The following is a 26,285-nucleotide window of genomic DNA, read 5'->3' on the forward strand; positions in this document are numbered from 1 at the left end:
TAGGCTGGGGATGGGCTGGAAGATCAACTCCCCACTCTGGCCACGCGGTGCTGTGGGGCTGCTGCCAGGGGTGTTGTGGTTTTCCCATTGCTGTTTGGCTGGAGTAGGGCAGGAATCATGAAGTGGTTTTCTGTTGTTAGGTCACCCTCTTTTCAGTCCCTTGGCGATGGAGAACAGGCCTCCCATGGAGCCGTTATCTGTGCCTCTTGGAGAGGCCCAGTCGGAGGTTTCTTCTGCAGCATGCTGTCCAGGATACATGGGAGTGAGGAAAATGGCATATTCCCTGTCCGTCATCCCTCAAGTCCTGAGGTCCCCAGCAGCCTGTCTTATTTCCCACTTCAGTTTTCCTGGGCCTGCTTGCTGTGTTCTGTCTAGGGTTGTCTGAGGTTCTGTGTCGGGTTTTCAGTTGGGAGAGGAAGGACCTGGGGAGATGGCTCCTCCACCTTAGTGGAACTAGAGATCTACAGCTTCCTTTAAGTGTTTGTGGTGGCTATTTGTCTTAGTCCCTTTGAGCTGCTCTGATGGAATACCTGAGACTGGGTGGCTTGTAAACAACAGTTTATTTCTCACAATTCTGGAGGGTGATAAGTACAAGACAAAAGCAGGTTTGGTGTGTGGTGAGGGCCACTTAGACGGCACCTTCGAGCTGTGTCCTCGAGTGGTAGAAAATGTGAGGGTTTCTCTGGGGTCTCTTGTGAGAGCACTAATCCCATTCCAATGGCCCCACCTCCTAACACCCATCACTTTCAAGGTTAGGTTTCAGCGAGAGTTTTGGGGGGATGTAACATTTATACCATAGCAGTATCAATTGGCTCTGGCTGCAAAGACTACCCTGAATTTTAGAAGTTACTTCTTTCACTCTTTCTTTTTACTCTCTATATGGAATAACAGACTTATAATGATGGAAAGAGATTTAGCCGTGATCCAGGCCACCTTTTTCAGATGATAACCATAATATCTATTGCTATAACTCTACTGTGTGTGACTCTCGTGGTGTGCCCATAGGGCGTGCTCTGTGCTGCTTTCTGACATCACTCCTGAAAATGTCTGGGTAACCCAAGTCCGATTTTACATGCCTTAGCGGGGACTTCTTACTAAAGATTCTGACTTGTTTTATATTTAGAGTACTCGTGGTAGGTTTAGAGATACACACCTAACTGCCAGTTGAATGCTGTATATTCCGATGCCTTGCTGCTTGACTTACTTTAAAACCATTAAATCTGATCATTGGCCCAGTCTCCACACACCCGATGTCTGTGGTCATCCTGCCTGTCACAGGAATCGCTATAAACCACCACCTCTCCCTGCCCCGTCTCCACCTCCCGCACCAGAATTAAGTTGTCTCCATTCCTTCTTTGTTAGGCCAGCCTCAGTCTCGGTGTATTCCTCCTGTGATGACATTTCTAGCCTAATCCACCTCTGGTCCCTGCTTGGTCAATGGCTGAGACTTGTGCTGGGACATCTGACCTCAGACTGCTTTCCTTCTCTGCAAGTCTCATCACATTGTGGACAGAAGCCAAAGACCTGTCCTTGGAGACCTCACAGGCTTGGTCCTGTGCTGGCTGTAAGCTCTGTGCCACCCACATCTGTCAGACCCTGTATTAAAGAAGTTCATTGTCATATCAAAAATATAAGAATACATTAAACTGTCAGTAGTGGGTATTATTGTATTCTGGTTACAGGTGGTCTTTTCTCCCTTTTTTCTTTCTTTTTTTTTTTTTTTTTTTTTTTTTTTTTGAGATGGAGTCTCGCTGTCACCCAGGCTGGAATGAAGTGCCATGATCTCAGCTCACTGCACCCTCCACCTCCCAGGTTCAAGTGATTGTCCTGCCCCAGCCTTCTGAGTAGCTGAGATTACAGGCACCCACCGCCACGCCTGGCTAATTTTTGTATTTTTAGTAGAGACAGGGTTTCACTATGTTGGCCAGGCTGATCTCGAACTCCTGACCTCAAGTGATCTGCCTGCCTCAGCCTCCCAAAGTGCTGAGATTACAGGCGTGAGCCACTGCTCCTGGCCACAGGTGGTCTTTTCTGTGTGCCTTTGTGTATGTACACAATTGTCATAACTAGTATTATGTTTATAATCAGAACAAATTTAGTAGATAATACTTATTAAAACTTTTGCTCTTTATAATTTTAATCTTTGTTTTTGGCATTCCCAGCAGCCTGTCACTGGGCATGCATACCTTGTTTGTGTGATTCAGTGTTAACCGTTGTGTCTTTTGCATTGGTAAAGATTTTGTCCGGGCTGATCAAGCTTTGGTCCCATGAGGACCATCACCGAAAGTACTCTGGGTGAACATTAGCCCCCTAATTTACTCATTTGGGGTCTGCCTTTTTATTTTTTGCAAAGTGAGTAATCTCTCAGGAAACATCTCCATTGGGCAGGATCATGGATGAATTTGGTGTTGGCAGGTTGCTCTTGGTAGCTCTGTCCCCCACAGGCTGCTCTTGGGTCTGGAGCAGGTTTTGGGTCGGGTCCTGCCTGCCCTCCATGGAACCTGGGCAGGGCAGTGAGTCTGTCTAAGCTTCAGCTTCCTTAGCCATCAAGTGAGGACATAGTGCTCACCTCTGAGGGTCATGGGGAGTTTTTCTGTAAGCAAATCGACACAAAGTGCCTGGTAGAAACTCACACAGGAATCTTTCCTTGCCCCTCAATGAGCCCTCAGCCCTGGCAGGTTAGTGAGCATGACTATAATGAAGTGCTCTCTACTGCTTTCTGTGGAAAGGAGCTGTCGTTCCAGGAGTATAGGAAACTCCTAGGGAAGTGAATTCATCTGGAAATTCTACTATAATTCTAATCCCCTGGGTCCCAGAACAAACAAGCCAGCAAAAAAGAACATCTTTTCTAGAAACTGGCCTGGAGGGGGTGGGAAGAGGAGGTCTGAATCACCCCTAACCTGCCAGTGAACCGAACACCTGAGAAGAACCTCAGCTTCTCAGGTAAATCATGGAGAGACATCTGGACACCTGCCCCACCCCAGCTCTGTCTGAATTGGGGCTGAATTGGGGACACCTGCTGGAGATGGCCCATTTGATTTGGCAGAAACTTGACTATAATTCAAAATGTGTCTTGAGACATGAGACGTAGATTCAAGTACTTTTTCTTGCAATGCAAACTTACGTACTTTTTCCCAAAATAAGGGATACATTGGTTGCTCATTGATTTAACATTAGGAGTGTTCATTGTGTGAATGAAATCAAGACTTCTACAACTGCTTTTTCCTTCTTTTCCCTGAGGTAATTAAACTCCTTTAGTGAGAAGACAATTTAAACAGACTATTGGCCATTGATAATCAAACTTTTGGTAGTTCTAAGTGAGTGAGTTATGGATCCTTCTTCTTGGTAACCTTTTTTCACACGCTATGAGGTAGCGGAAGTAAACAGTCAGTATAAACAACATGTACCCGGTTTAACCCGTTTGTAAGAGGCCAGGCCTTCGTGGTTTTAAGTGTTTGCTTAGAATGAATTTGTCTCCCCAGTGTCCTCTGGGAAACCAAAATGTGCTTTGTATTTTCTCTTTTCTGCCTTGGACCAGATCCACATGATTCGTGAGTAGAGTTGTGGTTTGCCAAGACAGGTGTGGCAAGAAATAGCCCTGAGACAGAGTTGCTGGCACGCAGCTCTCCTCCTGTTCTGCCTTTCTGTGTGGACCACGAGGCAGGAGTGAGAGCTTCCCATGGAGCGTGTCTCCCTTTCAGTCACACATCTTGCACTCACAGTCATTGCCAGCCAGTTGAGTGCAAGTGCTGTGTCTGCAAACCTTGCAGTGGGGACTTGACATTGCTTTCAGAGTGAGGAAACCGACATGAGTCTGGGCTGTGCTTAGTGTTGGAGCCCCGGGTTGAACTTGGGTCTTTGGTGCTGGCAGACTGCCCTCTGCACAGTACATAATGCTTGGTTTAGTTTGGACTTCCCTTTCTTAGGAGTGAGATGGTTTTGAAGCTAAAATTAAAAAAAAAAAAATCATTTCAAGCTGGTAAGAGTGTGTGTGTTAAATGGAAACACTTTCAATGTAAGGATTTCAGCTATTTGAATTACCTTGGGGCCTTTTCCCCCCCAAAATATATTGTATTCCTGGGTCATAACATGCTTCCCATTCCAGTTCCTAAAACATTTTACTATTAGCAGTTTATAGAAGACTTACGGAGTGGTTTGATACTTTTTTTAAAGAAGGCAGCTTGAGTGGATGGAATCTGATTTTCTCTTAGGCACATGCATCTGCAAAGGTGTCTGAGGTGAGCCAAGCTCGATAACCTGATTTGTTGAGTGAGTTACTTTTCTGTGGGATAAGTGTGGTGGAGAAAAGACTAAAAGTGTATTTTCTTGTTGATTTGTCTGTTATTTGGTCCCTTGAGAAAGGCATTAACCTGAAGTAGTCTATAGTGAATTCTGAATAGATACAATGTTAGTATATATGTGAGTTTACACCTCACTTTTACTGATACTTGAGCATAAATTCTACTAAATTAGTCAAAACAACTTACCAACTTAAGAAAAAGTTTGATACATAGCAGGAGTGCAATATTTGTTGATTTAAAGAGACTCTCATTGGCGTTTAATGCAATATATGAGTGCCAACAGTTCCTTCTCTTTTCACTTGGATTTCACCAGGGGGGTGCTCATTTGAAGCTTAGAACTCTGTCCTCTGCGAAGAAAGCCTGGCATACGCCGTACAAGGTGTTGACTCATCTTTGTGTTCCTCTGCTCCTCTAGTGTGAGGTATGGAGTGGGAGGTTCCAGCAGGTGACCCAGCCCAGCCTTGGTCCTCCCATAGGCCTGTTAACAACCCTGGGGCAAATACCTCAGGCTGCCTGGAAATCTCAGTGTTAGGGCCATGGCCCTTCCGCAGTGGTCATAGCAGTGTAGGGAGTTGGTGCCTATGAGGAACTGGCCTACACTGAGGACAATCCCAGTTCTTGTGGGTTTTTTTTTTTTTTTTTTTGAGACAGTTTTGCTCTTGTCACCCAGGCTAGAGTGCAATGGCACGATCTCAGCTCACTGCAACCTCTGCCTCCCAGGTTCACACGATTCCTCTGCCTCTGCCTCCTGAGTAGCTGGGATTACAAGCAGGTGCCACCATGCCTGGTGAATTTTTGTATTTTTTTAGTAGAGACAGGTTTTCACCATGTTGGCCAGGCTGGTCTTGAACTCCTGACCTCAAGTGATCTGCCTGCCTCAGCCTCCCAAAGTACTAGAATTACAAGTGTGAGCCACTGCACCTGGCCAGAACAATCCCAATTCTATCTGTATCACACAGTGTGTTTCTCGTCTAGGATACAGACTCACTGGGCAGCAGCCATGTCTGCCCTGGAAAGAGGAGGAGGAGGAACATGTGAACCTAAACACATTGAAGACCTTCAAAAGCACCAGAACACACAGTCTTTCAGCACAGAATTCTTTTTTTTCTTTTATTATTATTATTATTATTATTATTATACTTTAAGTTTTAGGGTACATGTGCACAATGTGCAGGTTTGTTACATATGTATACATGTGCCATGTTGGTGTGCTGCACCCATTAACTCGTCATTTAGCATTAGGTATATCTCCTAATGCTATCCCTCCCCACTCCCCACCACCCCACAACAGTCCCCGGAGTGTGATGTTCCCCTTCCTGTGTCCATGTGTTCTCATTGTTCAATTCCCACCTATGAGTGAGAACATGCAGTGTTTGGTTTTTTGTCCTTGTGATAGTTTACTGAGAATGATGGTTTCCAGTTTCATCCATGTCCCTACAAAGGACATGAACTCATCATTTTTTATGGCTGCATAGTATTCCATGGTGTATATGTGCCACATTTTCTTAATCCAGTCTATCGTTGTTGGACATTTGGGTTGGTTCCAAGTCTTTGCTATTGTGAATAGTGCCGCAATAAACATACGTGTCAGCACAGAATTCTTTACATCCTTAACTTGCTAATGAAGATTCTACCTCCTGTTCTTTTCCTTCTGTGACAAAACAAGTCTTCCGTCTGGGAAGACATGGCACAATTTATTTATACAACATTTTTATGGCTTACAGATGAGGCCGCTGGATCCTCCCTCAGTGGAAGTTCAGTGGCCATTCGAGTGGTTAGCAAAATCAAGGTGAAAAGTTTTTCTTTTTATTCAAAATGGGATAAAAAGAAGCAGCTGCTTTTTGTGACTTTTAAGTGAGAAGCTTCCATTATGTCTCAGCCCTACAGTGTGTTATCAATAATCATATCTGTGTTAAATTGTACTTCACTTTGTATATCACCATTGTAAGTTTTAACCGTGTACATTATAGGCCTTTTTCCATTTTTATTTTAAAAACTGTTTAAGGTGTAGCTTTTTAGGATTCTGTTTGTCTTGGTCTTATCATGGAGGTGAAAACAGTAATACTTAAGACCTTAATGTGAGTTTAGGAGAAAAGATGTTAATCACCAGTTTCCTGCTACTGGTTTTAAATTTCATAGAGGAAGCCACACTTATTTTGTCATCAGAAATTCTTATATTTTTAGTTTAAATTCTCATCTCCCTCCCCTCTTGCCCACATCTGGTTTTTTGGCTAGAAACAACTTAAAGTAACTTCAAATTAAGCATTTTAATTCTAAGGAATGGTCTTAAGTGAACCAATGTATATAGAGTTTTATCTTTACTTTTAAAAGATCTCTAAAGCATTTTTCTTCTTATGGGGAAATAAATTGGGTAGTTTACCTTGTCAGTAGAAGAAATATAGGGGTTTGTGTTTTTGCACTAGAGTAATTTCAGGGTTGGTCTTCTTTTAGCTATCCTTAGTTTTGGGATTACTTTTGTTTTTCAGAATAAAATGGCACAGGTCAGATACTTTTAATCCCCTGGAAGTAATCTAAAGCTACAGAAATGGAGCTGTGGCTGTCCCAGAGACTTACTAGGATGAAGGTTGGTGTAGAAAAACTAAGGAGCAGTAGCAGTATTCAGTGTCCTGTGTCCTTCCCCAGCAGAACACTGGCAGAACACCAGGGGCAGAACACTGTCAACATACTATTCAGAGCAGCGATTTCAGGAGCACACCAAGGCGGGCCAGGTGGTCAAGGGGCTTCCCAGGGGATGTCATAAAAGGCACATGGAAAGAACTGGTTTAGGACCAGATTTGACACAGGTTCACTGACAAAAAGTGGGGTGACGATTGAGAGGGATCATAGATTTCCTTTATAGTCCCAGGGACAGAATCAAGATTGAGGTGGGGCTTAGAAGGGAACATTTCAGTTCCCTACGAGGAATAACTTTGTAGCACGCAGTGTTCTTCAGCTAGGAGAGCAGTGCCTTAGGAAATGTGCATCTGTCCCAGGAAGTGGGCACACAGGCTGGGAGTCTTAGAGGGCTCCTACCCAGGTCTCCCACATGGTGCAAGATGCTGGGCTTCTGTCATGACTCAGCTGGGGATGTCCTTGAGTATAGGGATCACAGCTCAGTCTGGGTTTGCTCCTGGCTTGTCCCCAGCTGCTAGTAAATATGTTAATATGTGTGTCGGGGACAGCTCTGGTGACATGGATAATTAGTTCTTCTGATGTTGAATGAGAAATGAGTAAAAAGGCATAACACATTAATCTTAATGTCTTTAGACTTGTATTTTTATTATAAGGGGCAGATAATAGTGAAAGAGGGAAAAAAATCTCATGAACACTAGTTTCCAGACTTCTGTCCAACTTCACAGACTTGGTTTACTGGCAGTTTCCAAATGGTCAGGCTGGAAATTGATGAAAGCTGTTTCTTTTGACCATGGCCCCATAAAGGCAACGGGCAGTGCACGTTGAAAGAGTAAGTATGAAAACACTGGCCTCATCTCATAAACTTTATTATTGATAGTATTTTATCCTAGCAGCTGTTTTTGAAGCACTGTCTTGAATTCATGTGACTGCCGAGGCTTTTGATACAAATGTGTTCCAGGGAGACAGATTGAGGAATCTTTGAGTACTAATGCTGTCACTTTATTTCTCATAGCTTTTATTTTCATCCAGTGGCTCAGCGGAATTGATTGGGATTGCCAAAAAATAAAATGATACAAGTGAGAAATAGACCTGGAGGGAGGTGTGTGTGTGTCGTTGGTTACTTGCTTATTTTATTTCTGAGAACTATCAGAGTTGAGGATTTCAAACGTGATTCTGATAGCATTTACCGCAAACACTGATGGCAGTTGCTCTCTTTTGCCTTATAGCTAACTGGGACTAGAAACAGCTCTATCACCCAGGTGAGTTTTATAAGGAAGCATTAGTGGGCTGGTCTGTTGCTTCCCTCCTCTTGTGAGCTTTGGATAACTGAATTTAGAAAGATATTTCTGAAGATATTTAAAGAAGGAGACTTACAGAGTTGAATAAACATCCTGGAATTTTTCTTTCTCTAAATGAGTGTCAGCTTCAGAGAGCCCACCTGCAGACAGAGGCAATGTCTCTTCTAAACATTTTCGGAGTATCTCTTGGAATTGGTTTAAAGCTGGTTTCAGAGTCCACAAAGAAATGGACCTTTACAGGATCCTTTATTGCTTTTGGTGGTTAAAGCAGAATCTCTCTGGAGACTAAAGGTAGACAGCCCTGCAATGTCTGAAGGACAGGCCTTCTTTCTCCTCACAGCCCCGCAGTCCCCGGCTGTGCCTGGCTGTTTCCTGCAAGTGCCAGACAGAATGTGCACTTTTTGGCTAACTATGTTCTATTATGTGTGTAAAATCCTCTCTCAGTTCTGAGTTGAATATCGATTCAAAGCTTAATTCACGCTGATTACTTGAAAATCTAATCTTGATTCTACTCGAGTGTTTGTAGATACCTGAACATCTGAAAACAGTACAGAGTGAAGCGTTCCTGTGAATTTTAATTTGGTTTCTGGTACTACACTTGAAACTCCAGTAATGATGGGAACTAAAACAGCAGCTGCCCCTCAGAAATGAGGGTGGCGCCAACCTCGTTCCCAGACTGAGGCTGCAGTTGAGAATGCTTGTGTGTGACATGCCCCTGCCACCCAGTACACACACCTGAGTCATTAGATGTTGCTTTATGGCATCGTCACAGAGAACGACTGGGTTTTGGAGAGAGAATGTCATGATGTGACTTCATTTCCTTGGAGCACTGGGGTAGAGGCTCTTGGGTTAGAAGCTCTTGGACATTAAAGAGAAATCAGAAGGTTTAGCCTGACTGATACTGAGCTCATTATGGATTGACAGTCTCTCTTTAAAAAAAAAAAAAAAATTTCCTGCCGTGGCTGCTGGCGCTACAGAAAGTCCTTTGTGAAAGCCCCAGCCTGATTTCACTATTAACCACTTAACCATGGTACTAATTTTTCAGTTGTTGAACTTTTAAGATTTTAAATTACTTTGAGTTTAAAAATAGTCTGTTGCTGAGCCAGAATAGTTTGTTAAGAAACATGCATCTTGGAGTAGAACTAAAGTTCCTTGGTGTTGGAAAATGCCCTCCCCACTCCTCCAAAAATGGATTAAGAATACTTCATGGTATTTTCCCATAGGAAATAATGTTACCAGTAAGTTCCGGACTTCAAAAAATGATTTCTAAGAAGTTTGAAGATTCAGCGGACACACTTTTGGCAAAAATTGCTTGTATCTGACACATTGCATTATAAAAGTTTTGATTAGTGGCTTTTTTTTTTTTTTTTAACAAGTAAAGAGAAAACATGGATCTACCTGGAAGTCACCTCTGCCTGAGTCTGCTACTTGCAGGATTGGAGCTTTTGCTGCAGATTGCAGCTTTGGAGTCGCTTTACCTCAAGAGCAGTTTATATTTTATTGTGCTTTAAAAAAAAAATTTAGTGCCAGGTTTATGGAGTGAAGTGCTTTCATAAGTGCTGAAACTACATTTTCTGTGGGTAAAAATGCACCTCATCAGAATTTCCCCTTTGAAGAATTTTTTATGTTCACATAAAATTGCCGAGTTAAAAATTTGATCTCCCTACAGAGTAAGAGCTTTCATTTCAAATAAAGCCGTTTTATAGACCAGGTATCAACATTTACAGCGGTCAGACACATTGGAGATAGCAAAATAAAATATTTATGCTTGGTACTTACTTTTCTTATAAACTAGAAATTGTCAACCTAAGTTATCTTTTGATAGCTCGAGTATGTTAGGATGGGAGGAATTGGGTTGAGTATCCAGGTAAGATTACAGGAGTGAGGGTGGAGCAGCGTGTGTTTGGAGATTTTTGTATTCCAAACCCCACGGGCTCCAAGCACGCTTTTGGAAGACCATACAGGTGGATCCCTTTGCCATCGTGGTGGCAAAGCAAACTGATGCTAAAGGAAATTAAAAAAACTTAATTCTCGTGCTGATCGGTGCCACTGTGGGGCTTACAGACCCCATTCATTTGTTCTGGTCGATGTCATGTGGTGTAAGACTCACTAACATTAAATTAGTGATGAAGTTAAAGAGAGGCTTTCTCTATCCCCATAGAAGGTATTTTGTCACTTAAGAAATAATTGAACTTTATGTTGCACTGCACTAACAGATTAAAACTACCCTTTTAAAATATAGGAATAGGGTTAAAGTAGTCAAAATAGAGAGTTTTTGTCATATAGTCTTCATAGCCATGTACTACTGTGTGCATACTAGCTAGGTCTTATTGCAGGATGAGTGTTTGCCATTACTTTTAGGTTTATAAATTCAAGAAATAACTATATTTGCTTCTCAAAAAAACTGGTTTTTAAAAAAATAGTGATAGGTGCTAGAGTAGCCCCTACAGATCAGTCTTTTTTGCAAAATGTAATTTATAGTATCTCTTTCTGTAATAACTTTTTAAAACTACACCTAAGTACAGTTGATAGCTCTTAGTAATCTGTAGTTATTGCCAATTCCAGTGTATGCAATTCCAGTATAAGCCTAGTCTCTAAACCATTATCTTTGGTTAATATAACTCTCCTAACTCTGAAATGCTAAAGATACATCTCAGGGCTCCAGGGCATTGCCATGGTTTCTTACCTTTTGCCCACCAGGGTCTGGTTGGGAAACCATCTGCACCAGAGTTGCTTAGGGACTTGCAAGAGTACAGCCTCCTGCATCTCTCTGTCACACACACACACACACACACACACACACACCCCCTCACCCTCCATTTCTCCCTGCCAGAGCTTAGGGATGTGTTTATATCCATGAATTTATTTAGGCTAATTAATGTTAACTACTGAACTTTTCTTTTTGTACAAGAAACAGGCCATTCGCTTATTTGCTTCTGCCAAAGCCAGCAGGGCGTTTATCTCTTAAGATAAGTAAGTTGAAATTGGCTAACTTGTTAAAAGCTCCTACCTGCTGGCTAGGTGGAATGCATTCACTAAGTGCTAGTTTTGATAGATTGGCTTCTGACAGAGATTGCCCCTTTGATGGTATTTGGTGGTGTTTGCAATTGCCAGCCCAAGCACGAGCCATGTGGAAGCTTCTAAACCACAGACACAAGTCAAAGTGTTAAAGAGAATCCAGTGGACTTTATTTACGAGTTAGGGGAAATTGACTGGGGGAATTATTTTTGTTTTGTCTTATAAAAAGTATAAAATATGTCTCCTTGTCCCAGAGAAATTTAGCAGTTAGTTGAAATCAAGTGGTTAATCTACAAGAAGGTAAGCCCCGTGGGAGCAGGGCATGGCCTCCTTTGTTGCTATACCCAGAGCACCTCCTAGAACAATGTCAGGCATGTGAGTGTTTGTGTTTGTTGAGTGGATTTGTGAATATCATTGATATATTAAGTATTGGGTAACTTGGCCTGCAATTTTTACCAGTCTGCCAATTTTATAAAACTTCAGTCTGTAGTTCACAGATATCCTTTTGATTGGTGTTTTCTTCACTTCTGACTCCGGGGCTGAAGGCAGTTTTCCCTCTCAGTCATGTGTAGTGAGAAACAGGTGGAGCTTGAAGCTCAGGAGAGGTGGGTGATGGTGTCTTGCTGGCTGGATGTTCACTTGTGCCTGTGGGTAGGCGCATCTCCTTTAGGAGGATTGCATGAGACCCTTGTGCAGTGGGTGCCCAAACAAAACACACTTTTCTTCTTCCCCTAAGGGCGAGCTAACTTGTTAAAAGCTTCTAAATCAGGGAAAGAACACTTAAAAAGAGTAGCTCTTTAAAGGGCAATAAACCCAGGAAAAGCAACTATGACATCAGCATCACCTGGTAACACATCTACCCAGAAGTTTTGTTTTCTCCCAGTTTAGTTCAAAAATTAATTTTAAGACTTTTTACAGATTTGTTAGAAATATTTGTGTGACACAGGTACAATCAAAGTAAATTTTGTATGATTAGATGTATTCAGAGGCCATGCCTGATATCCTAAAAGTTTCCTCTTCATCAGCCTTTGTGCTTCTCCACCAGGGCTTCCTACAGCAGTTCCTCCCTCTGGCTTATTCACAAAGTGCAGATAACTGGAGCGGGTCAGTGTGTGTCACCTTTACCCCTCCACCACCCCCACAGGGGTGGTGTGATATTCTGCCTCTCTTAGGCCCTCAGTCTTTCTGGGATTGTTGTAAAATTCACTTGGGTAGAAGATGAGGCAAGAGATTTTAAAGGAATTGGCAAAAACTCTTCAAAGTGTGTTCACTTTTAAGTGTTTTTATAGAGCTGTGAATCACTATCAGTTTTACCGGCCTTTTACAAAACTAAAAAAACAGCAAGTTATGTTCCTTCTTATTGCAAAATCCTATTATCGTAGGTTTTTACCTATTTTGTTCTGGTGAAAACGTAATACGTGTGTTTGTGAGTTCGGTGTGCCCCTTTTTACAGTAAGTTAACATAAGTCACACGTGAATGGTGGTGGAAATCCAAGAATTTTATCTCATTTCCTGTACACTGAACTGTTCGCCTCTGAGTGTAATGCTCTCCTGGTGGCACATGGAGAATATAATCTTCCTAATGCATAATGGGATCTTTTGACAACTCACATTTTTTGTTCTCCTTCATTTTTGGCTGTCACGTGGCTTTTAATGGTTTCATTAGTAAACAGATGAATGTACTGGGTGTGAATGTTAGTGACAGCTTAATGAAAGGGCAGTCCTCCCTCTTTCTTCTTCTTTCAAAAATGCATTTGCTCTTAGACCCAAAAACATGTTTTCTCTCCATGTGGTGTTTGCAGACTTGAGCTCATCTTGATTGGCTGCATTAATATTGAGACAAAACATGCAATTATGCTTTCATTTGGCCCTGGGGTAGCCCTTCTGAAGACGGCTGTCTGTATCATTATACCTACTTTCATGGAAACCAACTCATTCAGGTTTCTCAGGGTTTCGCTTATTTTGCTTTGAATGGGACAGCCATTTCACCTCATGCTTTTAGACGATGTTTGAAAGTTATATAGGAATATTTACCTTGTAATAAGATCAGAATGATTATTTTACTGAAAACTAAATTGTTATGTTATAATTATGTTTCAAGCATATTTCTTTGGCAGTATTTTCCATTTTCTTGTGAGTAACTTCTTGAAATGGAAGTGTGTATGAATGGGTCGGAATGTTTTCAGTTCTTGGAATTCTGAATCTCCAGTTTTGAAAAAGGAAATTTTATTCTATATCTCTTATTCTTTAACCAGAGTTATGTAGAAGACTCTGCCACTCTAATCTTTAATACATGGCTGTAGTTCTTGAAGTCAGGGAGCTCCCAGAAATGTGAAAGTGTGTGAGATGGGCTTGCCTCTAGAGACTTATCTTTGGAACTTTCCCAGTGATCCATGGACCACAATTTGATTTTTGTTTTGTTTTGTTCTGATGCAGCTTCCATGAGGCAGGCTGAACCTGCAGATATGCGCCCGGAGATATGGATTGCCCAAGAGTTGCGGCGTATCGGAGACGAGTTTAACGCTTACTATGCAAGGAGGGTAATGATGTTTTCTTTACCCCCTTTTCTGCTCACACCCTCCCCTTCCACACCATATTTTTTAAACAAGACAAAGTGACTTGTAACTACATGCTAATTCTGGAAATGAATACTGTTGCCTACTTGTGACCTTTCATTGTTTCTCCTTTCCCATTTTTCATTTGTTTTATGACTAAGTAATGGCACTTAAATAAAATAATACAGTAGGAGGCAGCAAAGGAGTTTTATGAGCACAGACTTTAAAACAATGCTAAGAAAGGGATTATTTATAGACTTTGAGATAGTCTAGAAATATTATTAACATAGGTTTCAATCCATGTAGTGTTTCTGCACTCCCCTTGTGCATTTTAGGTCAAAGTTAAAGGTAATTTTTAAACAACATCTTTTGTCACTTAGCGCATGGGAGTGATGCCAGCACTCATGTAAAAGACTCTCCTGCAATTTGCAGGGTGACCCGAGTAAGCAGGTAGCCATTGCCCTTGCAGAGCCCATTGCTGTCTTTGGACATTTAATTATTGAAATGTATTAGGAGGCAACTAATCAATAGCCTGTAATTTGGGCTATAAAAACTTTATATTATAGATAATTGCCACTTATTCTGAGCTATGTTCTTGATTTTTAAAAAATTTTAGCCTGTGTCATCTTCTGTAGTTAGTAGAAGCAGTGTTTTTTGTTTGTTTTACCTGGGGGGCAATATAGGTGACCATTTGGACACCTTTTTCACATGGGAGACTTTTGTTTGTTTGTTTCTTTTTGAGACGGAGTCTTGCTCTGTCACCAGGCTGAAGTGCAGTGGCGCAATCTCAGCTCACTGCAACCTCCGCTTCCCAGGTTCAAGTGATTCTCCTGCCTCAGCCTCTTGAGTAGCTGGGATTACAGGCACCCGCAACCACACCCAGCTAGTTTTGTATTTTTAGTTGAGACAGGGTTTCACCATGTTGGCCAGGATGGTGTCGATTTCCTGACTCCATGATCTGCCTGCCTCGGCCTCCCAAAGTGCTGGGATTACAGGCGTGAGCCTCTGCGCCTGGCCACATGGGAGACATTTTTAAATGTGTAGACTTTGACTCCAGGAGTTAGTACCATTGGGAACACCTGTGACTGCTTCTGCTAAAGGGTACACTAGCAAATGTGTGATATAGTGTATTTACTTGTTCACAAAGTTTTAAACACCTCATTTAAAGGTATTCAGTTGATTCATCCAAAAAGAAGACACTAATTCTTATTTTGTGGAAAATGTTATAGTTGTTAATATCATTTATTCTTACCCCTTCTCTTCTAGCTCTTTTTTTTCTGAACATTGTTGTTTCATATAAGTACCTCTTAAAGTTTTTTTTTAATCTGTTTTCTCTTCTAGGGGAGGTCATGCTTAGTTAATTGTTGCTAAGTAAATGGATTTTACCTTTGAATTACTATTTTTCTGCCTTTATACAATGTGTTTTAGGCTTCTTTTAGACAAATAGACATTTTCCCATTACAAAGGACACTTTCAGTTCTTCGGTATGGAATTTCTGTAAGAGTCAAGGATGTTTTAAAACACACATCGAATCTTCCTACCTTTCTGTGGGGGTGTTTGAGGAGTGTGCTGTAGTAGTGATTCTGTTGTAAAATGGGAAGTGTGACATTGATGGACTTAAGAATTTCTTAAAATACTGTCTTAAGCTGGCAAAACTCCTGGCATCCTCCACCTGACATAAACCAGTTCACAGAACATATGTTCCTTTCCAGCCTAGATCTGAAATGGTAATTTTTTTTGGAAGTTTGGTTGGTTTTATAACTTGTCACTGAAGTAACCATTCCCTCCAGTTCTTCTGTGTTGGTTTACCTAAAGGGATTTTGGTGTTCCTGTGTGTGACTGGATGTGGCTGTATCGATTGACTAGAAAGAACTGGTGAGAAGTGGGACCACAGTGTATTCAGGATGAAAGTGGGGAGGACATGAGTCCCTTTAAGAGGGTAGGTGAATACACTCGAGTCCCGATTCTGGGATTGTGTCTAGAATCCAACAGGACAGATCATTTCTGATGGGTATGGAGACATCTCTGAACCTAGGTGATGAACTGACCATCCCCTAGGCCTGTCTCCTTCCCGTCTGGAAGGGGCTTTGTAGACACCCTCGGGGCAGGATCTGCCTTAGATGGGGCTGCCTGAGAGAGACAGGCAGCAGTAGGCCTTGCCTGGTGCCCACAGTGTCCTCCTGCTGCCAAGAGATCTAGGTACTGAGATAAGCTCTCACATTCTCACGGATTCTGTTAGAGATTTTGACCACAGAGCTGGATGTGTTAAAGGATATTATACAAGTTTCTCTTTAAAGCATGCAGTATGAATGCATGACTCCACAAGGCTTTCCTGTGGGCCTGCCCAGATGGACCTGGTGGATGCACCTCCACGGCTGCCATGAGTGGTCAGTGACAAGACATGGGCTAAGGCTGGCGTGGGGACTGGAGTGCATCCCAGTCCCCAGCCATCCTCTTGCAAAGGCTGTCAAGGTGGGGAATAGTTTGAGTCACATGCAAATGAAACCTAGGCTGCTGGGTTGTCTTTGTTACCTTGCTTCTCTGTTGAGGATGTGTTAGTAGCACCTAACAGGTTCATAGCCTGCCTCCCCTCCTCTTCTCCCAATGTCATTTCACAGTTTAATGTTTAAGCATATGTTTAAGATGGTCATGTCTGTGTTTCCAATAAGATGCAACCTATTGTTCCCATGCTTTTGGTAAAATAAATTTGTCTGATTGCAGTATTTACAAGGTTTTGTCATTGTGCATCTTCTTTTGCATATCTTAAAAATAATTCAGTGCAAAAATACAGTCACAAATAATTAAAGGACTTCAGCTTTGTTACTAGGCTGGGATATTGGGGGGAAGGAGTAGGCATAGATTCTAGATTATAACCCAATTCTTCTAAAACAAAGGTAAATATATTCAGATTTTATAAATAGCTCAAAACACAAGGCCGGGCACGGTGGCTCACACCTGTAATCCCAGCACTTTGGGAGGCCGAGGCAGGTGGATCACCTGAGGTCAGGAGTTCAAGACCAACCTGGCCAAGATGGTGAAGCCCCATCTCTACTAAAAGTACAAAAAATTAGCTGGGTGTGGTGGTGGGCCCTGTAATCCCAGCTACTCGGGAGGCTGAGGCAGGAGAATTGCTTGAACCCGGGAGGCGCAGGTTGCAGTGAACTGAGATTGCGCCATTGCACTCCAGCCTCAACAAGAGCAACTCCATCTAAAAAAAAAAAAAAAAAAATAGTTCAAAACACTGGATAATACTCTGGATAGTGACACCGTGATCTTCAAAGCCACAGACACCCGTCTTGATACTTGTTAGATTAAAAACAGTCCATTGTCTGGAATCACACTTAATGGTCCATTGTTTAATATTGGGGGCAGAAATCTGGGAAGGTAATGGGAGGCCGTTTTGGGAAATAATGAATTCAAATTACCTGCTGTCTGCACAAGGGAATTATCCTCTCTTGGCAAGCGAGTGTATCTCACTGCACTGCTTTAGGATGGATATTAACCTTTTAAATGTTGACTGTCTTTATTTGCTTAATGCTATTACAATGGCTTGTCTAAAGTGTTAGTCTTTTATTGCCATGAGCCTTGCGAAGCCTGACAGGATATTTTCCCATTTTTCCAGTTAGAGAAATAGAGGAAGTTGTCGTGTAGTTGTCATGTATTCAGTCCACTTAAGGGCAGTGGGGAAGCATTTGAGACGGAGCTGTGGAGGCTGAATCCTTGAAGGAGGAGGTGAGAGAGGCACAGGTGAGCGCAAAGTCCCAGTGCATGTCCCCTCTTCTCTCCTGATGCAGTGTCATTCCCAGGTGACCCTGCCAGGCTGAACGGCCTGGCCCCTCTATTCAGTCAGAGTTTTACTACTCCAGTGGATTTTGGTAACTTCATTTTGAAATAATTTCAGACTTACAAAAATGTTGCAAGAATAACACAAAGAACCACCCTTTTATGTCTGCCCCACTTGTTTTCATGTTTTCCCTCTTTGCACACATGTACAATTTATGTCAGAAAAAAACTACAGACATGATACTGCTTTTCCTACACTAAAAATACTTCAGTGTATATTTCCCCAAAATAGGAGTAATCCCTTATGTAACCATAGTGTAATTATCAAAATTCACAAATAGTGTTACAGAATTATTATCTGATCTATGGACCTTATTCAGATTTTACCACTTGTCCCAACAATGCCCTTCTCAGAGAAAAAAAGAAAAAATGTATTTTCTGGCCCAAGAGCCAATGCAGGATCATGCATTGAATTCAGGTGTCTTACCTCTGGCTCCGTTAATTTGGAACCGTTCCTCTATCTTTGTCTTTTATGACAGTGACATTTTTGAAGGATCAGGGCAGTTGTAATTTACAGACTCCCTGAATTTGATTTATCTGATATTTCTGCATGATGAGACTCAGGTTTTGCATTTCTGACAGGAGCACTCCAGAGGTGATGTGTCCTCAGTGTGGCACAGCAGGAGGCACAATATGTCCATTTGTCCTGTTACTGATGAGGTTCACTTTGATCCAAGGTGGTGTCTTCCACTTGAAGTTAGTACTTTTCCATTTGTAATAGGACAGAGCTTATAAAGGACGAAGAGCTTTCCTTTCTCTCTTAGGTAGTTATTTGGTATAACAACTTGGATTCATGGATTCCTGTTTTATTCAGTGGGCTGCAGTGCGTTACTCTCAATATTTATTTTGATGCTCAGATTCTTAAAGATTTGGCGGGAGGCACCAGTAGTGCAGGCACAGGGAGAACCAGTTGTGGGACAAAGCCCAGGGGCTGTGAAGGTCGTGGAGCTCTTAAAAGTAATTTGTTGCAGAATGAACTATGGCCAGAGGGCCACTGACCCTCACAGCTCTTCCTATGCAGGTCTGCTGTGCAGGGCACTCTTAAGACTCCAAGCTTGTGAGACTTCTTAGTGGAGAGTAGGGAGGCTATTGGTAAAGGCTAGGTAGCACAGAGATGTTAATGGGCATGGAGGGAAGAGAAGTTCTCTGAGAAGCTAAATCTTTATTTTGGAATTTGTGAGAAAGTGAGCAGCTTGCCTTTACCTGAGTAGTGCAGTGTTTGTATTTCTGCAGCCTGCACCTTCTCTTCCTCGTAAGTGAGTGTGTCAGCCCAAGACAGCCAGACTGTTCTTCAGTAGCCGTTGCCGGTTTCTTTCATCACCCAAACTATGTGAGTGCATGTGCCGATTCATCTGCTGGATGCAGTGCCAGCAAGTGTAGATTGCAATCCTCTGTATATGTGGAACAGAGGCACTGGAAGGATAGTGTCTATTTGGGTGGGAGTCATGACCATGGGCCGGGGCTGCAATCAGAAGCCCTTAGAATGTAAAAATGCTTGCTCTTGGAATAACTGGACCCATTCTGCAACCAACATGCCTCCCTCTTTCCCCTCCATCACCCCTAATACTGAAGCTGGAGTTGTTTACCTTCTGTGGCTTCTAGGTTCTTCACAGTCAGGTTGTCCAGCTCAAGTCACTCCATGTGCAGGAACACTGCTCTTGGCTAACTGTGACCTGGGCATGTCCTGGTGGTGGGCTGCAGTGGATGAAAACCCTTTCATTGTTTGATTACAAGAAACAGTGATCTTTTGTTTACACTGCCTACTTCCTACTCTGTCCAGGGCATGTGCAGACATGAATTGATTGAAGTGCATGTAGACCAAAATCTAGCCCTGAATCAGACAAAGTAGAGTTGAGAAGGTGACTTGCAGACTGATTTTGATGGAAAGAATTTAACGTGTCATTACATTAGCATTTTCCTGTACTCTGTATGAATTTGAAATACTTACATGCTCTCCTTCTTGAGAAGTGAAATCCCCAGTGCTATCTCATTCTTGTTTTTATAAATGGTAGTCATTCTTCTGTGAATAATATACAAAGGCAAGGACTAAAGTTTATCCTGCTTCGTAATTGCACAAACTGAACACAAACCCAAGCATGTGTATTCTCAGCATACTTTGGAGATCTTCATTAATTGAATGTTGGAGTTTAGTAAAAGAAGTTGCCTTCTGTTACTGGCTGTGAAAAGAATCGTGGAAATCTGCACATCAGGTATTAAATTCAAATTAGACCTAACTCATGCAATGATAGGTTACCCCACACTTCACTCACATGAGTTTATAGAATGTCAGTTTTCATAACAAAAGCAGTCATGGGAGCTTAGATAAATTGGTACCTGCCATTGATCAGTGGCACAGTTTTCAGGTTCAGCAAGAGTTTTCCTTAGAGCTGCAGGAGGCAGCTCAGTGTTTGGGTTTAGGAGCCTTCCTTGCCTGTCTTAGACCACCCCGTTTCCATCCCACAAGTACAATGGCCAGAGGTGATGATCTCCTTGGTTCTTCCCCTCAGACTTCCAGGAGAACATGTGGCTGGGATTGTGTGGACTATGGATTGCTGGTTTTCCAAACAAGCGCTTTCTGTTACTCGTTGAAGCCAAAGTGTGATCTTGTAGGAAAACATGACTCACAGAGAAGGGTGGGGACTTTGGGGTCAGACCTAGAACCCTGGCTCTACCCTTAACCTTTAGGAGGCCCATTTTCTGGTCTATCCCTTAGGCATGTAGTGAAGATTAAGTAAGAACATTTAGAGATGGAGCTAGAAAATTGCTATTATCACCTGTTATCATAGTTCTGTTTCCTCTCACTTTGAACTGTAATTGAAACATTTTTCAATGGGTCTTCAGCGTTTAGAAAGGGAGATGCCAGGAACTCTGTTCACCTGTCTATCTTTTAAATACTCTGGAACTGCTTTTTAAACAAGTTGTGTGTTTGACCCTACTGCACGTGCTGTGTCTGGGTGTAGGCAAATATGAGATGAGGCTGAGGCACTGGTGTGTGTTTAAATGGCCGGGTGGGCATCGGGCTAAAGGACTTGTGCTTGTTTGCACCACGTGTGAGTGCTCATCTGTTTGGCAGGTGCCTACACCTGCAGGGCTGCCTTGCAGCTCTGGATCAAGGCCATTAACACATAACCATGAGGAAGGAGATGCAGGTGCCTGGAAGGGGACTTAGGCACGTCTAACTGGGGTTTTTTTTAAATCTCTTGAGGAGGAAATGAAGATGCACACAAACTAAGGCTTGGTCCTACTGCAGACGTTCAAAAATAATAAGCTTCTCGTATCATCCTTCACGAGACTTCCACCTGAAACAAAGTGGAGAGGTTTTAGTTGTGGTTAAACTATGTTATGTCTCACTTAGCTTTTTTCTGAGGCTGGAACATTTTGGAACAGTGTGTTTCTTCTCTGAATCTAATATTCCAACTACTGTTGCCTCACACAGATGTCAGAACAATCTGTGTCTTCTCTGTGGTTGGCCGTAGAACACTTGACTATTTCAGAAGTGGCAGGCGGGAGTTGTTCCCCACTTTAGCCAGCACCAGGTCTGGAGTCTGACAGGCTAGAGACCTACCAAGTGGAGGGCTGTGCTGTGCTGCCTGAAGAGCCTCAGTGCACAGCCTCACCTGGACATTCACTGGAGAAGAGATTTGTCTCATAAGAAGCCTTAACTATCATAATTTCTTTGAAATAGTGTGTCAAAAATAGGATAAAAGTTTGGTTTATGCAAATGTAGTTTTTATCTGACTTCTGAAGACCACATTGTCACCATAGCAGATCAGCTGCCGCACCCATAGCTTTGTAACGCTAGGGGAGAGTGCTCTCCTGGTTTGGGGTGAAGGTACCATGCATCTGGGAGGGAACTTCCCAGTGCCCTTTCCCCAGCTGTGGTGACATCAAAGCGCAGCAGGCACAAGCTATGCAAATATCCCTGTTGCCTTGGTGATGAATAGAAAGTGGATTTGGTGTTGGGCAGTATTGTAGCAATCTCCTCTGACACCTGAAAACAGCATGCATATGGAACCAGCCCTGAAATACCAGCTTAGCTGCCATTTGACTGTGGTTGTTGGTCTGAAAGTGGAGAGAGACCAGATCTTCCTGAAGAGCTCCACTTCACGCTCAGCTATGTGCTGGGCCTTTTTCTCTCTGACCTCTGTGTCACTCAGTTGCCAGTTAAAATGCTGTTTAGACTGCTGGGTTATGAACAGGTAGTGGAGTGGTAGTTCTAACAGAATCAGGGGGGCGACTCCTAGTTCCGTGTCCCAACCTGCCACCTGAGTGACTCTAAAGATGCCGTGACGGCCCCTGGGTATTCTCACGCCCTCTCTTCTGCAGCCTGTGGGGATCAGACACCAACCAGAGAGAGACTGCTTCCTCAGTTGCCTGAGCCTGGAGCAGAGGTTCCCTCTGTCCTTCCTGGTCTCACAGTCCAAAATTCAGCCTCCTATTATATATAATGTATAATATATAATAATTTATAGTATATATATAAACAACTATATATATAAAATAAGTTTCAGGACACCTTTAGTGTTGAAATTCTGTAAGAAATAAGTTTTTGAGTAAGTTAAATTCCTGTGCATCTCAGAGTTCTATAGGTATACCTTGTTTTTGAATGCCTCTTAGAATTAGGAATTGAGCTTGCTTTGATATGACAATGAAATTGTCGTTTTTCCCTTGTTGCTTTGACTGCCAGGGAACTCTTAACTAAACTGTGTCTCTCTTACAGCACATCTCACCCCTGGTTCCCAGGATAACTCCTTGATGTCATGTCTGATCTCAACCTTTTTTTTAAATTGTGTTATACACATTTGTGCTTTTTAAATTTAAGTCCCCCTTGAGCCATGCTATGTCTAGGTCTGTGTTGTACTTACTGAGTCCTTTGGCCCAGTGAGTGTCAGCCCTGCCTTTGGAGCATGGATGAGTGGGCTGTATTCTGAGCTGCACTGTAGGAATCACTTAGTGATTCTCAGTTCTCACTCCAGAACCTCTGTGGCCTCAGCTCAGCCTGAAACAAGGCCCCCTTCAGGTCTGAGGAGCAACGGGCCCTTCCCAGCACAGGCACAGGCACAGGCACAGGGCTTGCGAGGAGGGAAGATGCTGGCCTGAGATCTCTCGTTTAACTTCTTTCCTGCTTCTGGCATTCCATCTTCATGTGGGCCAAGAGTACCCGTCCTGTCCTGTCACTGTCTTGAGCTGCCCTTTGAGTCATTTGCTTGACCTCTTAGTCACTGGCTGCAAAACAGCATAAGGAATGCTACCCTGGCACTCAGGGTCGTTGTAGGGACTGAAAAGCATGGGCTAGGTTATTTCATTTAGTGGTGGCCATGGCAGTTCTTCCATCCCCAAGCTTGGGCACACAAAGTCTAAAGGCCTGGAGTGCCCTAGGCAGCTTTTCAAAGGTGCGACTCCTCTCGCTGTTGGAGAGTGAAGCGGAATCCAAAGCTGCATTCTATAGGTGTCTGGTGTTCAACCTGACCAGTTCCCTGGGGCCAGGGCCTCTATTGTTTTCCAAGCATCTGCTTCCCTGGACTGAGCAAGAGAGTGTTGTTCTGTGGTTATTTTGGCATTAGAATGTCATTAAATTCCATTAACTTAATTGGTCATCCCAAGTGTAAATTGAAGATTCTCCTGCCCTGCACTTAACGTTCCTGGCTGCAGTGGCAGTGCCAGCCCCTGGCAAGGCAGCAGGAACCCCACGCTAGGGCATTCCTGTGGCTCAGCTCCTCCCCAGTTGCCACCCAGATGAGCTTGTGCCATCTGGTGTCATGGGGACATGTGAAGAACTATTTAGGAATTCCCTGTTGAATGCTCGACACCATCTCAAAGGGCATTGTTCATATCTTCAGAGAAAGACTGCCTAAGTCTATGCTGAGGAAACTTGTAGAGACAGAATCCTATGCCTCTACACTCAGAGGGCACAGTCTATGGGGGAGCAATCCTGCAACTTGGCATATTTTTCCTTCTGGTTTATGATAAATACTTACCCACTACTTAGATTATCTTTACTGAACTGCTGGCCCCTTCTGCCTGTTGGCCTTGCTGCCTCTGCCCAGCTTCTCTCTCCACCTGCACTGCCCATTCTCCTCTTGTCCTTCTAAGAAATTCTCCTCTTCCTTTGGGGCTCGATGTGGGGATTCACCCTGGTGCCGTCCTGCCCTGGCTCCCCCACTTCCTCTCTGGCCAGTGGTTTTTTTCCCTCTCATTTTATTTGCCTCTGTATTGTCCTTACTTTATTATCTTGTTTACTATTTTGTGCTGGCGACACAGCTATTACCATCAGACCTAGTGGGTACACAGACACGTGCCTTGAAGTCAGACCCCCACCCCATGCCGGTCAGCAACAGGGCCACTGGAGCCCCCTACCCTGAGAGGGGCAGGGGCTGTCAGGAACTGGTTCCTGGAGGGACGCACAAGGTTGTGAATGTTGAAGGAGTCATCTTCTGGACAGATGGGATGGCCGCAAAAGGCAGTTACCTCCAGGTAACCCAGTCCTCATATAGCTCTTGATTTAGGCTATGGAGATCACAGTACCCAACTGGGTGGGGCCCTCCTCTTTGTGCACTTGTGATTGTGTGTATGTGTGTCTGTGTAGAGAAAGGGTGAGAGAGGAGAGAACTGTAGTATATGGTCACTTCAGTTGTAACTTACTAGCAAATTTGGTCTTTAATCTCCTTCACCCAAATGAGTTACTATATCTTTCTAAAGTATTTTTGCAATTTAGACTAAAACAGAGTTACCCAACTCTGTAAGAAGGATTGTTTTCACTCAAACAGACTGACAGCATCTCAGTGACAGACTGAGAATATCAGTGAAAGGGTGTATTAGTCAGCTAGGGCTGCTGTGCAGAGTTCTAGAGACTGGGTGGCTCACACAACAGGAGTTTATTTTTCTCAGTTCTGGAAGCTGGAAGTCTGTGATCATGGGGCCGACTTAGCCTCCAGTCCTGTAGATGCCATCATCCACTGTGTCTTCACGTGGTCTGCCTCCGTGGGTTTCTGTGTCCTGATTGTCTTTTATAAGAACACCTTGGATTAGAGCCCACCCCGCAGTGACCTCATTTTAACTTAATCACCTTATTGATGACCCTGTCTTCACTTACAGTCACAGTCTGAGGTCCGGGGGGTTAGGACTGCAACAGATGAATTGAGGGGACACAGTTTACAGTTCAGCCCATAAAGAGGAGGATACCCAGAAGTTTCATGAGGGAGTGGAGCATCTTCCCTGATTGTATTTATTTTAATAGTTTTTTAAAAAAATGCTTTTAATCAGGAAAGACAGTCTGTCTTTTTTATATTACCCAGTTTGGGAGTGGCAGAACTTAAATGCACTTTTGATACACTTCCACCTGATTAAGAACCACTGTAGCAGACACAGACTTATTGGACACTAGGCGGGAGGCGAGCTCTGCAGACAGCAGGTCTCGGGAAGACGGTCCAGGCATGGCTGCTGATGCTCCTCTTACGGGTGTGTTTATTGTCTTAGCCCACATTAGATGCGAGGGACCACTCACACTGCAAATGACAGCTCCTGGCTCAGTCTTAGTGTCATACTTGCCTTTAACTGGCAACTCCCCTACAATACAGGGATTGTCATTTTTAGTCCTGACTTTCCAATTCCATCTTAGATGTGCTACCCTGGCCAGAAGCCACTGGGTGTGCCCTTACTTTGACCTTTCACCGGTACATTCCATCTTAGGGGGCTTTCTCTAATTGCTTTAGACTCCCTCCTGACCCCTTACACCACCCCAAAACCAAAGGCCCTGGTTTAGGAGCTGAATTGTAGCAGCCGTTCCTCAGTATCTAGATCGCAGGGAGATTTCACTGGAGCTGGCTGAAGCTGTTGGCGCTTTGAGCAGCGTTGAGCCATCAGTCCTAGTTCTGCGTCTTTGCCCCGCTGCAGCTTTTGGCCACTTGCCCCAGTTTAGTGTCACCAGGCCCCGACTATAAGCCACAGTAATTTTTATGGCTTCAGGTATTAGAGGGCAGCCAGTCTGCAGAGGTAGGGGTTGCCCATCCTCCAGCTGTCTTTTGCAGTACGGGCATACGCTTCGAGCCAACAGCAGCTCCAGCCAGCCGTGCCAGCTGTCAAATGCTTTCTGGGCTGGCACAGCTCTTTGAATCCGTGGTAATGGCTTCCTCTGTTGAATGTCGTCCAAAAGCAATTGCTTGTCAGCTTAAAAGCGTGTGCCATGTTGTCATGCCCACCACCTGAGAGGGCAGGCATCCCCGCACCCTTGCAGACTGGGATGCTGTAGCATCTTCTCATGAGTCAGGGATTGGGTGTAACTTTTGCCAAAATTTCCTGCATTTTCCCCACCCTCTCCAGCATGTCTTTGAATACCCCATATCCTTTACATTTGAGATGAAAGCGGAACTCTAAAAACCTTGGAAAGATTCTCTCGTGAGGTGACTTCTACTTAAGCTTGGTCACAGCCTCCTGCTGTCCTCAAAGAGTGGGCAGGAGATTTCTTCCCTTGGACACTGCCAGTGCTGGAATATGAAACTTACCAAGTGTCAGCAGTTGAGGTCTGCCCTTCATGTTGACCCAGCCCCATCATTGGTGTCCTGTTGACTGTGGACACCCAGTCAGCCCCATTTTCTGGCCACACCAAGCATGGCAATGACACCAGGTTGGCACAAAAC

At 43.4% G+C, this 26,285-nt stretch overlaps 1 protein-coding gene across 2 annotated transcripts in view; it reads left to right on the forward strand.

Annotated features, from left to right (window-relative positions):
• BCL2L11 (BCL2 like 11) overlaps positions 1-26,285 on the forward strand; it is a 47,151-nt gene that overhangs the window by 15,149 nt on the left and 5,717 nt on the right. For both annotated transcript variants that reach the window (XM_030827770.1, XM_030827771.1), the window contains one exon: positions 13,688-13,791. In XM_030827770.1, the coding sequence (XP_030683630.1) occupies positions 13,688-13,791 (104 nt within the window). The remainder of the gene's footprint in view (positions 1-13,687; positions 13,792-26,285) is intronic.

This window comes from Nomascus leucogenys, chromosome 14 (genome assembly GCF_006542625.1).
Source record: "Nomascus leucogenys isolate Asia chromosome 14, Asia_NLE_v1, whole genome shotgun sequence".
Classification (NCBI taxonomy): domain Eukaryota; kingdom Metazoa; phylum Chordata; class Mammalia; order Primates; family Hylobatidae; genus Nomascus; species Nomascus leucogenys.